At 53.1% G+C, this 16,365-nt stretch overlaps 1 protein-coding gene across 4 annotated transcripts in view; it reads left to right on the top strand.

Annotated features, from left to right (window-relative positions):
• The window catches only part of col5a1 (procollagen, type V, alpha 1), a 274,674-nt gene that overhangs the window by 52,297 nt on the left and 206,012 nt on the right, over positions 1-16,365 (top strand). For all 4 annotated transcript variants that reach the window (XM_069931782.1, XM_069931776.1, XM_069931792.1 and 1 more), the window contains exons 3-4: positions 14,993-15,206; positions 16,179-16,341. In XM_069931782.1, coding sequence (XP_069787883.1) covers positions 14,993-15,206; positions 16,179-16,341 — 377 coding nt within the window. The remainder of the gene's footprint in view (positions 1-14,992; positions 15,207-16,178; positions 16,342-16,365) is intronic.

Here is a 16,365-nt window from a genome sequence, read left to right as displayed (position 1 = left end):
ACTGTCAGTGACAGTACTGAGGAAGCGCTGCACTGTCATGGACAGTAGTGAGGGAGTGCTGCACTGTCAGGGACAGTACTGAGGAAGTGCTGCACTGTCAGGGACAGTACTGAGGAAGCGCTGCACTGTCAGGGACAGAACTGAGGAAGCGCTGCACTGTCAGGGACAGTACTGAGGGAGTGCTGCACTGTCAGGGATAGTACTGAGGGAGTGCTGCACTGTCAGGGACAGTACTGAGGGAGTGCTGCACTGTCAGGGACAGTACTGAGGAAGTGCTGCACTGTCAGGGACAATACTGAGGAAGTGCTGCACTGTCAGGGACAGTACTGAGGGAGTGCTGCACTGTCAGTGACAGTACTGAGGGAGTGCTGCCCTGTCAGGGACAGTACTGAGGGAGTGCTGCACTGTCAGGGACAGTACTGAGGTAGAGCTGCACTGTCAGGGACAGTACTGAGGGAGTGCTGCACTGTCAGGGACAGTACTGAGGAAGTGCTGCACTGTCAGGGACAACACTGAGGAAGTGCTGCACTGTCAGGGACAGTACTGAGGGAGTGCTGCACTGTCAGTGACAGTACTGAGGGAGTGCTGCCCTGTCAGGCACAGTACTGAGGGAGTGCTGCACTGTCAGGGACAGTACTGAGGTAGAGCTGCACTGTCAGGGACAGTACTGAGGAAGTGCTGCACTGTCAGGGACAGTACTGAGGAAGCGCTGCACTGTCAGGGACAGAACTGAGGAAGCGCTGCACTGTCAGGGACAGTACTGAGGGAGTGCTGCACTATCAGGGACAGTACTGAGGGAGAGCTGCACTGTCAGGGACAGTACTGAGGAAGTGCTGCACTGTCAGGGACAGTACTGAGGGAGTGCTGCACTGTCAGGGACAGTACTGAGGGAGTGCTGCACTGTCAGGGACAGTACTGAGGAAGTGCTGCACTGTCAGGGACAGTACTGAGGGAGTGCTGCACTGTCAGTGGGGGCAGTACTGAGGGAGAGCTGCACTGTCAGGGGCCAGTACTGAGGGAGTGCTGCACTGTCAGGGACAATACTGAGGGAGTGCTGCACTGTCGGGGACAGTACCGAGAGAGTGTTGCACTGTCAGGGACAGTATTGAGGAAGCGCTGCACTGTCATGGATAGTACTGAGGGAGTGCTGCACTGTCAGGGACAGTACTGAGGAAGTGCTGCACTGTCGGGGACAGTACTGCAGGAAGTGCTGCACTGCCAGGGACAATACTGAGGGAGTTCTGCACTGTCAGCTACAGTACCGAGGGAGTGCTGCACTGTCAGGTACAGTACCGAGGGAGTGCTGCACTGTCAGGGACAGTACTGAGGAAGCGCTGCACTGTCAGGGACAGTACTGAGGAAGCGCTGCACTGTCAAGGACAGTACTGAGGGAGTGCTGCACTGTCAGGGACAGTACTGAGGAAGTGCTGCACTGTCAGGGACAGTACTGAGGAAGTGCTGCACTGTCAGGGACAGTACTGAGGAAGTGCTGCACTGTCAGGGACAGTACTGAGGAAGCGCTGCACTGTCAGGGACAGAACTGAGGAAGCGCTGCACTGTCAGGGACAGTACTGAGGAAGTGCTGCACTGTCAGGGACAGCACTGAGGGAGTGCTGCACTGTCAGGGACAGTACTGAGGGAGTGCTGCACTGTCAGGGACAGTACTGAGGGAGTGCTGCACTGTCAGGGACAGTACTGAGGGAGTGCTGCACTGTCTGGGACAGTACTGAGGGAGAGCTGCACTGTCAGGGACAGTACTGAGGAAGCGCTGCACTGTCATGGATAGTACTGAGGGAGCGCTGCACTGTCAGGGACAGTACTGAGGAAGTGCTGCACTGTCGGGGACAGTACTGCAGGAAGTGCTGCACTGCCAGGGACAGTACTGAGGAAGTGCTGCACTGCCAGGGACAGTACTGAGGGAGTGCTGCACTGTCGGGGACAGTACCGAGAGAGTGTTGCACTGTCAGGGACAGTATTGAGGAAGCGCTGCACTGTCATGGATAGTACTGAGGGAGTGCTGCACTGTCAGGGACAATACTGAGGGAGTGCTGCACTGTCAGGGACAGTACCGAGAGAGTGCTGCACTGTCAGGGACAGTACTGAGGAAGCGCTGCACTGTCATGGATAGTACTGAGGGAGTGCTGCACTGTCAGGGACAGTACTGAGGAAGTGCTGCACTGTCGGGGACAGTACTGCAGGAAGTGCTGCACTGCCAGGGACAATACTGAGGGAGTTCTGCACTGTCAGGTACAGTACCGAGGGAGTGCTGCACTGTCGGGGACAGTACTGAGGGAGTGCTGCACTGTCAGGTACAGTGCCGAGGGAATGCTGCACTGTCAGGGACAGTACTGAGGAGGCGCTGCACTGTCAGGGACAGTACTGAGGAAGCGCTGCACTGTCATGGACAGTACTGAGGGAGTGCTGCACTGTCAGGGACAGTACTGAGGAAGTGCTGCACTGTCAGGGACAGTACTGAGGAAGTGCTGCACTGTCAGGGACAGTACTGAGGAAGCGCTGCACTGTCAGGGACAGAACTGAGGAAGTGCTGCACTGTCAGGGACAGTACTGAGGGAGCGTTGCACTGTCAGGGACAGTACTGAGGAAGTGCTGCACTGTCGGGGACAGTAATGCAGGAAGTGCTGCACTGCCAGGGACAGTACTGAGGGAGTGCTGCACTGTCAGGGACAGTACTGAGGAAGTGCTGCACTGTCAGGGACAGTACTGAGGAAGTGCTGCACTGTCAGGGACAGTACTGAGGAAGTGCTGCACTGCCAGGGACAGTACTGAGGGAGAGCTGCACTGTCAGGGACAGTACTGAGGAAGTGTTGCACTCTCAGGGACAGTACTGAGGGAGTGCTGCACTGTCAGGGACAGTACTGAGGGTGTGCTGCAATGTCAGGGACAATACTGAGGGAGTGCTGCACTGTCAGGGACAGTACCGAGAGAGTGCTGCACTGTCAGGGACAGTACTGAGGAAGCGCTGCACTGTCATGGATAGTACTGAGGGAGTGCTGCACTGTCAGGGACAGTACTGAGGAAGTGCTGCACTGTCGGGGACAGTACTGCAGGAAGTGCTGCACTGCCAGGGACAATACTGAGGGAGTTCTGGACTGTCAGGTACAGTACCGAGGGAGTGCCGCACTGTCGGGGACAGTACTGAGGGAGTGCTGCACTGTCAGGTACAGTGCCGAGGGAGTGCTGCACTGTCAGGGACAGTACTGAGGAAGCGCTGCACTGTCAGGGACAGTACTGAGGAAGCGCTGCACTGTCATGGACAGTACTGAGGGAGTGCTGCACTGTCAGGGACAGTACTGAGGAAGTGCTGCACTGTCAGGGACAGTACTGAGGAAGCGCTGCACTGTCAGGGACAGAACTGAGGAAGTGCTGCACTGTCAGGGACAGTACTGAGGGAGTGCTGCACTGTCAGGGATAGTACTGAGGGAGTGCTGCACTGTCAGGGACAGTACTGAGGGAGTGCTGCACTGTCAGGGACAGTACTGAGGAAGAGCTGCACTGTCAGGGACAGTACTGAGGAAGTGCTGCAATGTCAGGGACAGTACTGAGGGAGTGCTGCACTGTCAGGGACAGTACTGAGGGAGTGCTGCACTGTCAGGGACAGTACTGAGGGAGTGCTGCACTGTCAGGGACAGTACTGAGGTAGAGCTGCACTGTCAGGGACAGTACTGAGGAAGTGCTGCACTGTCAGGGACAATACTGAGGGAGTGCTGCACTGTCGGGGACAGTACCGAGAGAGTGCTGCACTGTCAGAGACAGTATTGAGGAAGCGCTGCACTGTCATGGATAGTACTGAGGGAGTGCTGCACTGTCAGGGACAGTACTGAGGAAGTGCTGCACTGTCGGGGACAGTACTGCAGGAAGTGCTGCACTGCCAGGGACAATACTGAGGGAGTCTGCACTGTCAGCTACAGTACCGAGGGAGTGCTGCACTGTCAGGTACAGTACCGAGGGAGTGCTGCACTGTCAGGGACAGTACTGAGGAAGCGCTGCACTGTCAGGGACAGTACTGAGGAAGTGCTGCACTGTCAGGGACAGTACTGAGGAAGCGCTGCACTGTCAGGGACAGTACTGAGGAAGCGCTGCACTGTCAGGGACAGAACTGAGGAAGCGCTGCACTGTCAGGGACAGTACTGAGGAAGTGCTGCACTGTCAGGGACAGTACTGAGCGAGAGCTGCACTGTCAGGGACAGTACTGAGGAAGTGTTGCACTGTCAGGGACAGTACTGAGGGAGTGCTGCACTGTCGGGGACAGTACTGAGTGAGTGCTGCACTGTCAGGGACAATACTGAGGGAGTGCTGCACTGTCGGGGACAGTACCGAGAGAGTGCTGCACTGTCAGGGACAGTACTGAGGAAGCGCTGCACTGTCATGGATAGTACTGAGGGAGTGCTGCACTGTCAGGGACAGTACTGAGGAAGTGCTGCACTGTCGGGGACAGTACTGCAGGAAGTGCTGCACTGCCAGGGACAATACTGAGGGAGTTCTGCACTGTCAGGTACAGTACCGAGGGAGTGCTGCACTGTCAGGGACAGTACTGAGGGAGTGCTGCACTGTCAGGTACAGTACCGAGGGAGTGCTGCACTGTCAGGGACAGTACTGAGGAAGCGCTGCACTGTCAGTGACAGTACTGAGGAAGCGCTGCACTGTCATGGACAGTAGTGAGGGAGTGCTGCACTGTCAGGGACAGTACTGAGGAAGTGCTGCACTGTCAGGGACAGTACTGAGGAAGCGCTGCACTGTCAGGGACAGAACTGAGGAAGCGCTGCACTGTCAGGGACAGTACTGAGGGAGTGCTGCACTGTCAGGGATAGTACTGAGGGAGTGCTGCACTGTCAGGGACAGTACTGAGGGAGTGCTGCACTGTCAGGGACAGTACTGAGGAAGTGCTGCACTGTCAGGGACAATACTGAGGAAGTGCTGCACTGTCAGGGACAGTACTGAGGGAGTGCTGCACTGTCAGTGACAGTACTGAGGGAGTGCTGCCCTGTCAGGGACAGTACTGAGGGAGTGCTGCACTGTCAGGGACAGTACTGAGGTAGAGCTGCACTGTCAGGGACAGTACTGAGGGAGTGCTGCACTGTCAGGGACAGTACTGAGGAAGTGCTGCACTGTCAGGGACAACACTGAGGAAGTGCTGCACTGTCAGGGACAGTACTGAGGGAGTGCTGCACTGTCAGTGACAGTACTGAGGGAGTGCTGCCCTGTCAGGCACAGTACTGAGGGAGTGCTGCACTGTCAGGGACAGTACTGAGGTAGAGCTGCACTGTCAGGGACAGTACTGAGGAAGTGCTGCACTGTCAGGGACAGTACTGAGGAAGCGCTGCACTGTCAGGGACAGAACTGAGGAAGCGCTGCACTGTCAGGGACAGTACTGAGGGAGTGCTGCACTATCAGGGACAGTACTGAGGGAGAGCTGCACTGTCAGGGACAGTACTGAGGAAGTGCTGCACTGTCAGGGACAGTACTGAGGGAGTGCTGCACTGTCAGGGACAGTACTGAGGGAGTGCTGCACTGTCAGGGACAGTACTGAGGAAGTGCTGCACTGTCAGGGACAGTACTGAGGGAGTGCTGCACTGTCAGTGGGGGCAGTACTGAGGGAGAGCTGCACTGTCAGGGGCCAGTACTGAGGGAGTGCTGCACTGTCAGGGACAATACTGAGGGAGTGCTGCACTGTCGGGGACAGTACCGAGAGAGTGTTGCACTGTCAGGGACAGTATTGAGGAAGCGCTGCACTGTCATGGATAGTACTGAGGGAGTGCTGCACTGTCAGGGACAGTACTGAGGAAGTGCTGCACTGTCGGGGACAGTACTGCAGGAAGTGCTGCACTGCCAGGGACAATACTGAGGGAGTTCTGCACTGTCAGCTACAGTACCGAGGGAGTGCTGCACTGTCAGGTACAGTACCGAGGGAGTGCTGCACTGTCAGGGACAGTACTGAGGAAGCGCTGCACTGTCAGGGACAGTACTGAGGAAGCGCTGCACTGTCAAGGACAGTACTGAGGGAGTGCTGCACTGTCAGGGACAGTACTGAGGAAGTGCTGCACTGTCAGGGACAGTACTGAGGAAGTGCTGCACTGTCAGGGACAGTACTGAGGAAGTGCTGCACTGTCAGGGACAGTACTGAGGAAGCGCTGCACTGTCAGGGACAGAACTGAGGAAGCGCTGCACTGTCAGGGACAGTACTGAGGAAGTGCTGCACTGTCAGGGACAGCACTGAGGGAGTGCTGCACTGTCAGGGACAGTACTGAGGGAGTGCTGCACTGTCAGGGACAGTACTGAGGGAGTGCTGCACTGTCAGGGACAGTACTGAGGGAGTGCTGCACTGTCTGGGACAGTACTGAGGGAGAGCTGCACTGTCAGGGACAGTACTGAGGAAGCGCTGCACTGTCATGGATAGTACTGAGGGAGCGCTGCACTGTCAGGGACAGTACTGAGGAAGTGCTGCACTGTCGGGGACAGTACTGCAGGAAGTGCTGCACTGCCAGGGACAATACTGAGGGAGTGCTGCACTGTCAGGTACAGTACCGAGGGAGTGCTGCACTGTCAGGGACAGTACTGAGGAAGCCCTGCACTGTCAGGGACAGTACTGAGGAAGTGCTGCACTGTCAGGGACAGAACTGAGGAAGCGCTGCACTGTCAGGGACAGTACTGAGGAAGTGCTGCACTGTCAGGGACAGTACTGAGGAAGTGCTGCACTGTCAGGGACAGTACTGAGGAAGCGCTGCACTGTCAGGGACAGTACTGAGGGAGTGCTGCACTGTCAGGGACAGTACTGAGGAAGTGCTGCACTGCCAGAGGGACAGTACTGAGGGAGAGCTGCACTGTCAGGGACAGTACTGAGGAAGTGCTGCACTGTCAGGGACAGTACTGAGGAAGTGCTGCACTGTCAGGGACAGTACTGAGGAAGTGCTGCACTGTCAGGGACAGTACTGAGGAAGTGCTGCACTGTCAGGGACAGTACTGAGGAAGTGCTGCACTGTCAGGGACAGTACTGAGGAAGTGCTGCACTGCCAGGGACAGTACTGAGGGAGAGCTGCACTGTCAGGGACAGTACTGAGGGAGTGCTGCACTGTCAGGGACAGTACTGAGGGAGTGCTGCACTGTCAGGGACAGTACTGAGGGAGTGCTGCACTGTCGGGGACAGTACCGAGAGAGTGCTGCACTGTCAGGGACAGTACTGAGGAAGCGCTGCACTGTCATGGATAGTACTGAGGGAGTGCTGCACTGTCAGGGACAGTACTGAGGAAGTGCTGCACTGTCGGGGACAGTACTGCAGGAAGTGCTGCACTGCCAGGGACAATACTGAGGGAGTTCTGCACTGTCAGGTACAGTACCGAGGGAGTGCTGCACTGTCGGGGACAGTACTGAGGGAGTGCTGCACTGTCAGGTACAGTACCGAGGGAGTGCTGCACTGTCAGGGACAGTACTGAGGAAGCGCTGCACTGTCAGTGACAGTACTGAGGAAGCGCTGCACTGTCATGGACAGTACTGAGGGAGTGCTGCACTGTCAGGGACAGTACTGAGGAAGTGCTGCACTGTCAGGGACAGTACTGAGGAAGCGCTGCACTGTCAGGGACAGAACTGAGGAAGCGCAGCACTGTCAGGGACAGTACTGAGGGAGTGCTGCACTGTCAGGGATAGTACTGAGGGAGTGCTGCACTGTCAGGGACAGTACTGAGGGAGTGCTGCACTGTCAGGGACAGTACTGAGGAAGTGCTGCACTGTCAGGGACAATACTGAGGAAGTGCTGCACTGTCAGGGACAGTACTGAGGGAGTGCTGCACTGTCAGTGACAGTACTGAGGGAGTGCTGCCCTGTCAGGGACAGTACTGAGGGAGTGCTGCACTGTCAGGGACAGTACTGAGGTAGAGCTGCACTGTCAGGGACAGTACTGAGGAAGTGCTGCACTGTCAGGGACAGTACTGAGGGAGTGCTGCACTGTCAGGGACAGTACTGAGGGAGTGCTGCACTGTCAGGGACAGTACTGAGGAAGTGCTGCACTGTCAGGGACAGTACTGAGGGAGTGCTGCATGTCAGTGGGGGCAGTACTGAGGGAGAGCTGCACTGTCAGGGGCCAGTACTGAGGGAGTGCTGCACTGTCAGGGACAATACTGAGGGAGTGCTGCACTGTCGGGGACAGTACCGAGAGAGTGCTGCACTGTCAGGGACAGTATTGAGGAAGCGCTGCACTGTCATGGATAGTACTGAGGGAGTGCTGCACTGTCAGGGACAGTACTGAGGAAGCGCTGCACTGTCAGGGACAGTACTGAGGAAGTGCTGCACTGTCAGGGACAGAACTGAGGAAGCGCTGCACTGTCAGGGACAGTACTGAGGAAGTGCTGCACTGCCAGGGACAGTACTGAGGGAGTGCTGCACTGTCAGGGACAGTACCGAGGGAGTGCTGCACTGTCAGGGACAGTATTAAGGGAGTGTTTCACTCTCAGGGACAGTACTGAGGGAGTGCTGCACTGTCAGGGACAGTATTAAGGGAGTGTTCCACTTTTAGGGACAGTACTGAGGGAGAGCTGCACTGTCGGGGACAGTACTGAGGAAGTGCTGCACTGTCAGGGACAGTACTGAGGGAGTGCTGCACTGTCGGGGACAGTACTGAGGGAGTGCTGCACTGTCGGGGACAGTACTGAGGGAGTGCTGCACTGTCGGGGACAGTACTGAGGAAGCGCTACACTGTCGGGGACAGTACTGAGGGAGTGTTGCACTGTCAGGGATAGTACTGAGGGAGAGTTGCACTGTCAGGGACAGTACTGAGGAAGCGCTGCACTGCCAGGGACAGTACTGAGGGAGAGCTGCACTGCCAGGGGCAGTTCTGAGGGAGAGCTGCACTGTCAGGGACAGTACTGAGGAAGTGCTGCACTGCCGGGGACAGTACTGAGGGAGTGCTGCACTGTTGGGGACAGTACTGAGGGAGTGTTGCACTGTCAGGGACAGTACTGAGGAAGCGCTGCACTGTCGGGGACAGTACTGAGGGAGTGCTGCAATATCGGGGACAGTACTGAGGAAGCGCTGCACTGTCAGGGAAAAGTACTGAGGAAGCGCTGCACTGTCGGGGACAGTACTGAGGATGTGCTGCACTATCAGGGACAGTACTGAGGAAGTGCTGCACTGTCAGGGACAGTACTGAGGGAGTGTTGCACTGTCAGGGACAGTACTGAGGGAGAGCTGCACTGTCGGGGACAGTACTGAGGAAGTGCTGCACTGTCGGGGACAGTACTGAGGGAGTGCTGCACTGTCAGTGGGGGCAGTACTGAGGGAGTGCTGCACTGTCGGGGACGGTACTGAGGGAGTGCTGCACTGTCGGGGACAGTACTGAGGGAGTGCTGCACTGTCGGGGACAGTACTGAGGGATTGCTGCACTGTCGGGGACAGTACTGAGGGAGAGCTGCACTGTCGGGGACAGTACTGAGGGTGTGCTGCACTGTCGGGGACAGTACTGAGGGAGTGCTGCACTGTCGGGGACAGTACTGAGGGAGTGCTGCACTGTCGGGGACAGTACTGAGGGCGTGCTGCACTGTCGGGGACAGTACTGAGGGAGTGCTGCACTGTCGGGGACAGTACTGAGGGAGTGCTGCACTGTCGGGGACAGTACTGAGGGAGTGCTGCACTGTCGGGGACAGTACTGAGGGAGTGCTGCACTGTCGGGGACAGTACTGAGGGAGTGCTGCACTGTCGGGGACAGTACTGAGGGAGTGCTGCACTGTCGGGGACAGTACTGAGGGAGTGCTGCACTGTCGGGGACAGTACTGAGGGAGTGCTGCACTGTCGGGGACAGTACTGAGGGAGTGCTGCACTGTCGGGGACAGTTCTGAGGGAGTGCTGCACTCTCAGAGGGACAATATTGAAGATCTACTCAGAAAGCATCACACACTATGAGAGAGACTCTCCCCTCTGCACACATCCTGTCACCTCTTCCACCCAACAAGACCCAGACGTTTTCTCAGAGGACCTGCCACCATTATAAAGTTACACCACTTGTTCATGGACTCCCTCTGAATCTGTAGAAACTTTCAGTTGGTTAAAGAGTGAAAATCTGTAAAATATAGCAAAGAATCAAGGATTGCAGGACTGATTGACTAACTCTTTCAGCACATCGGGCTGAATGGCCTCTGTTATAAGCAGCAGAATTTTGTGAAATAATTTTCAGAACAATGCCAGAGAGACCAAGGCCACAATGACGATGGTAATTGCCAATGCCGATCCGAGCGATGCCCCATGACGCTGCTCCTCACTGGAAAACTATCAGAACCTGTTCCACGTCAGCAGATGATGAAGGGACCAATGAGCAGCTACTCTGAACTAAACATCTCGACGGCAGCAGCCAGTAGATAATGAGCAACAGGCCACATTCCAAAACGTTCATGAAATAATTCATAAAGAAAATGGCTCTCAGCTCGGATAATACGCAAAAGGCCTGAAGGCTTGTGGACAGGAAGTGACTAATCTTATGCTAGGGTTGCTGCCTTTTATAGGGCAGTTGCCATGGTGATGGACCTAGTTGCCTCTGAGAGACCTGAACAGCAAGCAAGGGAGAAATCAGAAGCCTGCGTTTAATTTACTCCTGATCTACAACTAGGTGAAAGTTGGACCAGAGGGAACCAGTTATTCACAGCCAGAGGTCACAGAGGTTTGAGATCCTTAGGTGAGGGGGATTTGCCAAGTATTTTTAGCTCCAACTCATTCTCGCAATGTCTTTGAAATTGTCTTTGTCTACCTCAGCAGAATTCATTATCAATTTAGGCTACATTTATGAACCTTTTCACAAGTGTTGAACATACTGTGGCATCTTTTGAGACTTGCATTAGTCCCTTCCGAATACTGTCCCTCATGTTGATCACTCTCTCAGTACCATCCCTCTGACAGTGCATCACTCCCTCAGTATTGTTCCTTTTTTATCAAAAATATAATTTATTTCACACCTACATCATTGCACAAATACACTGAAGTCATCAAGCAATCACTAGACATAAAACATAGGACAACTATACAATTATATTGAAATGTTACCATCCTCTTCGAAGAGGAAGTGCACACCCTGCGGTGCCCAGCACTCCTGAAACCCTTCCATGGATCCCGAGGACAGTGCATGGTCCTTTTCTAAGGACATCCAGGTGCGAACGTATACCTGGAAGATATCCAGCGCATCAATGCAGGAGGAGCCCTGAATCGTTCGCTTCTGGGAGCTGCGGATGGAGAGTTTGGCCAAACATTGAAGTAAAACAACCAGGACATTCCCCTCCCTTCCCGCCCCCTTCCTCATTGGGTGGCCAAATATGAAGAGGGTGGGTCTAAAATGCAAGGAGCAGCCTCTTCAGAAAGGCAAAGTGGGGCTGCTACTTTGCACACCCAATGTAAATGTGGTACACGGTCTCCTCCAGCCCACAAAAGGAGCACACAACTGAGAGATCCATGTACCGATTCAAATACTTGTTGCAGAGCATTGCCTGATATAATAGCCTCCACACCAGGTTCCCAATGTACAAGGGGTGGATCCTTGCATAGAGCGACTGCCACTGGGGACACTAGTGCATGTCTGGGCAGTGGACCAGGGCAAGGAATTGGAAGGTGTGGAGCAGTAACCCGTCCACTCCCTCAGTACTGTCCCTTTTTATGTGTAAAAATATACTTTATTTCACATGTACATCATTGCACAAATATACTGGAGTCACCAAACAATTACCATACATGAACCACAATAAAACTATCTAGTTATATTAAAATATTGCCATCCCTGTCAATATTACACATCCCACGGTGCCAGCGCTCGCAAAACCCCTCCATGGCTCCCGTGGACAGCGCATGCTCTTTTTCCAAAGACACCCGGGCGCGAACGTACTCCCAGAAGATGTTTAGCGCTTCATTACTGGGTGAGCCCTGAGCCGCTTCCATGAGCCACGGATGGACAATTTGGCCAGGCCCAGGAGCAAGGCGATTAGGGCATCTCCCTTCCTTCCTGCTCCCTTCCTCACTGTGTAGCCAAAGATAAAGAAGGTAGGGCTAAAATGCAACCAGAATGTGAGGAGCAGCCTCTTCAGAAAGGCAAAGAGGGCTGCAACCTCGCACACCCAATGTACAAGTGGTACACATGTACATCATTGCACAAATATACTGGGAGATCCTTGTACCGACTCAAAAGCTTGTTGCAGAGCACCACCTGATGTAATAGTCTCCATGCCAGGTCTCCAATGTACAAAGGGTAGATCCCTGCATAGAGCGACCACCACTGGGGACACCCCTTATTGACAGGTGGGAATGCTGAGTATCAGTGTGTGATAGTACAGATCTATCACCAATGTACATAGTGTATATAGTTACTGTATCTAGACTGTGCTTACAGCGATTGGCTGAGAGCTAAGCCACACCTATTGTTTGGGCCTTAAAGGGTTGTGTCCCTAGCCAGGTCGGATCATTCCGGACTGGTCGGCCACCTGTGAAGAGCTCCGGTCTTTTGCTAATAAAAGCCTTGGTTTGGATCAACAAGTCTTTGGTTCTTTCGACGAGCTCTACACAGTGCGTGTCTGGGAGGTGGACAAGGGCAAGGAATTGGAAGGTGTGGAGCAGTAACCCGTCCACTCCCTCAGTACTGTCCCTCTGACAGTGCAGGACTCCCTAAGTACTGCTCTCAGATTGCCTGTGGGCCATTCCTGTATCCCGTGTTGATCCTGTGATCAGGGAACTGAGAAATCAGGGTCAGAGGTGCTTAAGCAGTGCCTGTTCCTCAGGACAACTACCCAAGGTAGGTGGAAGAATGAAAATCAAAATGCACATGTCCAGCTGTGAGCTACAAGAGTTTAGACATGAGTCAGGAGCTGGGAACATTTCATCTGTCAGCCCTGTCTGACAGCGGCTGGGTCTGGGAGATGTCAGCTGAGTTGCTTGTCAAGGATGGGCATGTACCCAACTAATGAATGAGACGAGGCAGGAGCTTTCAGTGGAGTGCAGGATGTGCATACTTTCCACCAAATCCCTTCGTTGCACTCTGACTATGTATAGCTGCAAGCCAGCCCCACTCGATCTGGCAGCTCACCCCACCTTATTAAGTCTGATAACACCTTCCTCTCAGTGGTACAGTAGCAGCTGCTGAATATATAGGGGCCTCCTCACCCTCCCTGCTCCAGCTGTCCTGTGTATCTTGCTGTGTATGCTGTTTCAAGGCATGTTGCTGTTTGTCAGTAGAGAAAGAGAGAGAATTCCATGGTGATGGATTTATCCTGAGCCTCTGGAAGACAAAAGACCACACCTTGAAGGTAGAGGAGGGCCCTGAGGTTTGGTAAGGATCTGAGTCTTGGCACTGATGTGGACATCTTGGTGGAAGGCGATTGCATTGGGCTACATAGGATCAGTCCCCTCATGAATTCAACCCAGCAGAACACATAAACTGCTGGAGGTCTCGCTAGGAGTTCTGTGGGTGTTGTGAAGTTAGGGAGAACCCTCAGCCTTCTGCCAGAGTGCTGTTCAGGTGAAGGAGAAGGGAGACCAGATGCAAGTATGAGCTGGTAGATGGAGGAGTGGACTGCACAACACCAGGGCTCACAGAAGGAGAATCCACTGCAAGTGTAGAGGAGGGCTGACAGCGTTGGGCCTGGCTGACCAGCTGATCGCCTCTTGGCCAGAATTTTGTCCTGGTCTCTGGAGTGAAGGTGAGGTTGGAGTTGGGTACCTCCTTGTCAATCTGTTCGTGAGTCTGGCTGAAGTGTCCACTACCTCATCCAGGGAGAGGGCCAACAATCCTGATCACTTGGCCCTCTTTTAATTTTTTTTATAACTTAATTTAGACTTTTGGCCCATGAGCCCATGTTGCCCAATTACACCCAACTAACCTACAACCCCCGGTACATTTTGAACGGTGGAAGGAAACCAGAGCCCCTGCAGAAAACTCACACAAACATGGAGAGAACATACAAACTCCTAACAGACAGCGTGGCATTTGAACCGCAGTCCTGATAACTGGCGCTGTAACAGTATTGCGCTAGCTGTCGCACTAACCGTGCTGAGGTTCTCTGCTCGGATCACCATGGTGAGGGAGCTCATGGTCTTCCTGTGTCTAAATTCATGGTCTCCCTAGTATAGTTGAGGACTTGTTTGACTAATGATGTGAGCATCCTGGACACAGAGGACAACATTTCAATTAGTCTATTGGTTTTGATAATGTTATGAAGAAAAAAAATCTGAAAAGTGGAGTAATGCTCTTGTACGCACTGTCTGTTGAAATACTTCAGGGCAGTGGCAAGAATTAAGTGAATAAACTACATCCAGTACAGTATTATTACCTGAATGCACCATGAAATCTCCCTCTTCACTGTCCCATCATACTGTCCCAATGAGATATACAGGTTTGATAATGGCCAGGGGGAGATTTCATAGCTTCGGTACTGATAGAACATTCACTTAACATGGAACATAGAACAATGTTGGACAGGAGCAGGCCCTTCAGACTACTGGACATGATGCCAATTGAAAATAATCCCATCTGTCTGCACAAGGTCTGTGGCCCTCCATTCCCCACCTGTTCATGCATTTTTCTTAATGTTTCTTCATTTAATTTATGTTTTAATTTAGACATACAGTACAGGCCCTTTCATCCCATGAGCCCATGTGCCTGATTATACCCACTTGACCTACAATCCCGGAATCTTTTTGGAGGGTAGAAAGAAACTGCAGTACCTGGGAGAAACCCATGCAGACACGGGGAGAACGCATAAACTCCTTACAGACAGCGTCGAATTCGAACACCTGTCAATGGTGCTGTAACAGCGTTGAACTAGATGTGTATATCTGCTTCCACCGTCTCTCTTGGCAGCCAAACTGTTGATCTATGTTAAAGAAAAACATGCATTCTAAATCTTTAAACTTTCTCCTCTCATATCATGGAACATTGGGAGTGGGCTTTTTTTTGGTGAAAGGCACTAGCTGATATTCAATTTTAACAACTTGTGCTCATCCCCCCTTTTTTCTATACCAGACACTCCATTCCCCGAAGATTTCTCTGTTCTGATGACAGTGCGGACTCAGAAAGGGAAAAGTGCCTTCCTACTGTCAATCTACAATGAGCAGGGAATCCAGCAGTTGGGTGTGGAGATTGCCCGCAGCCCCATATTCCTCTACGAAGACCAGACGGGAAAGCCAAGTCCTGAAGAATACCCCATCTTCAATGGAGTCAACCTGTCCGATGGCAAGTAGGTATCCCCTTGCTTCCAGCATCCTGGTTGTTTGTTAGACACTCCGGGGAAATGGGATTGGAGAGGATGAGGGGAAAATCTGGGTTCTCACCTTGCACTGAGGCTGTGCTCCATCAGAGCAATATTTGGCAAACCAAGCCCTCTCTTTAGAATTAAACAAAAAAGTCTGCAGATGATGGGAGTGAGTGCATGTTGGAGAAATTCAGCAGGTCATGGAGCATCCATTGGAAGTAGAGGGTGGCCACCCATTTCAATTCCCCATCCCATTCCCTTACTAACATGGCTATCCATGCACTGCCAGACTGAAACCACCTGCAAAATGGAAGAACATCATTCCATCTTCTATTTGCGCACCCTCCAACCGGGCGGCATTAACATCGACCAGTTTCCATTAATATCCCCCTCTCATCTTCTTCTCCAACTCCTTTCCTATAGTTCTCTCCTCTCTCTCTTCCCTTGTCCCTCTGACTCTTTTCACAGAGCCAAAATCAACTCTCACCTTTCCTCATATCATATCTAATTAACACCTTTTATCTATTGGTCTGGACTCCCCCTCCCATTCTTCCTCCTTTATCTCCCCAGTTTTTAATTCAGACACCTGCCTGCCTGCCTGCTTTTTTTGCTCGTACCTTGACAAATGGCTCAGGCCTGAAACATTGGTAATATATCTTTTCCTCCTAACGACACTGCGAGACTGGCTGAGTTCCTCCAGCATCTCTGTGGGTTTTAACCAACATTTTGAGCTTGAGCCCTTTACCAGGAAAATTAAAAAAAACAGATGCCTGAATAAAACAGGTGGGAGGAGGAGGAGGAGGTCCTGTTAAGACGGGTAACAGAGATGAGGGGATAGTTCTGCCCATCGACGGCTGACTCAGGGGTGGATTCATGATGTGACCTGTTCCCTAGCCCAGGGGTATGTGCTTCAGGGTGCTTCACTGCTGAGGCTGTATTTTCTGTGTACCCTGGCAGATGGCATCGAGTTGCAATCAGTGTTCACAAGAAGACAGTCACCATGATCGTGGACTGCAAGAAGAAGTTCACCAAGACCTTGAACAGGAGCAAGCGACCAGAAATTGACACAAATGGCATTGTGGTGTTCGGCACGAGAATACTGGATGAAGACGTCTTTGAGGTAAGGTCATGCAGTCTCTTCACC

The sequence above is a fragment of the Narcine bancroftii genome, chromosome 1 (assembly GCF_036971445.1).
Source record: "Narcine bancroftii isolate sNarBan1 chromosome 1, sNarBan1.hap1, whole genome shotgun sequence".
NCBI lineage: Eukaryota > Metazoa > Chordata > Chondrichthyes > Torpediniformes > Narcinidae > Narcine > Narcine bancroftii.
The sequence above is the reverse complement of the archived record's forward strand: the minus strand, read 5'-3'. Positions and strand labels throughout refer to the sequence as shown.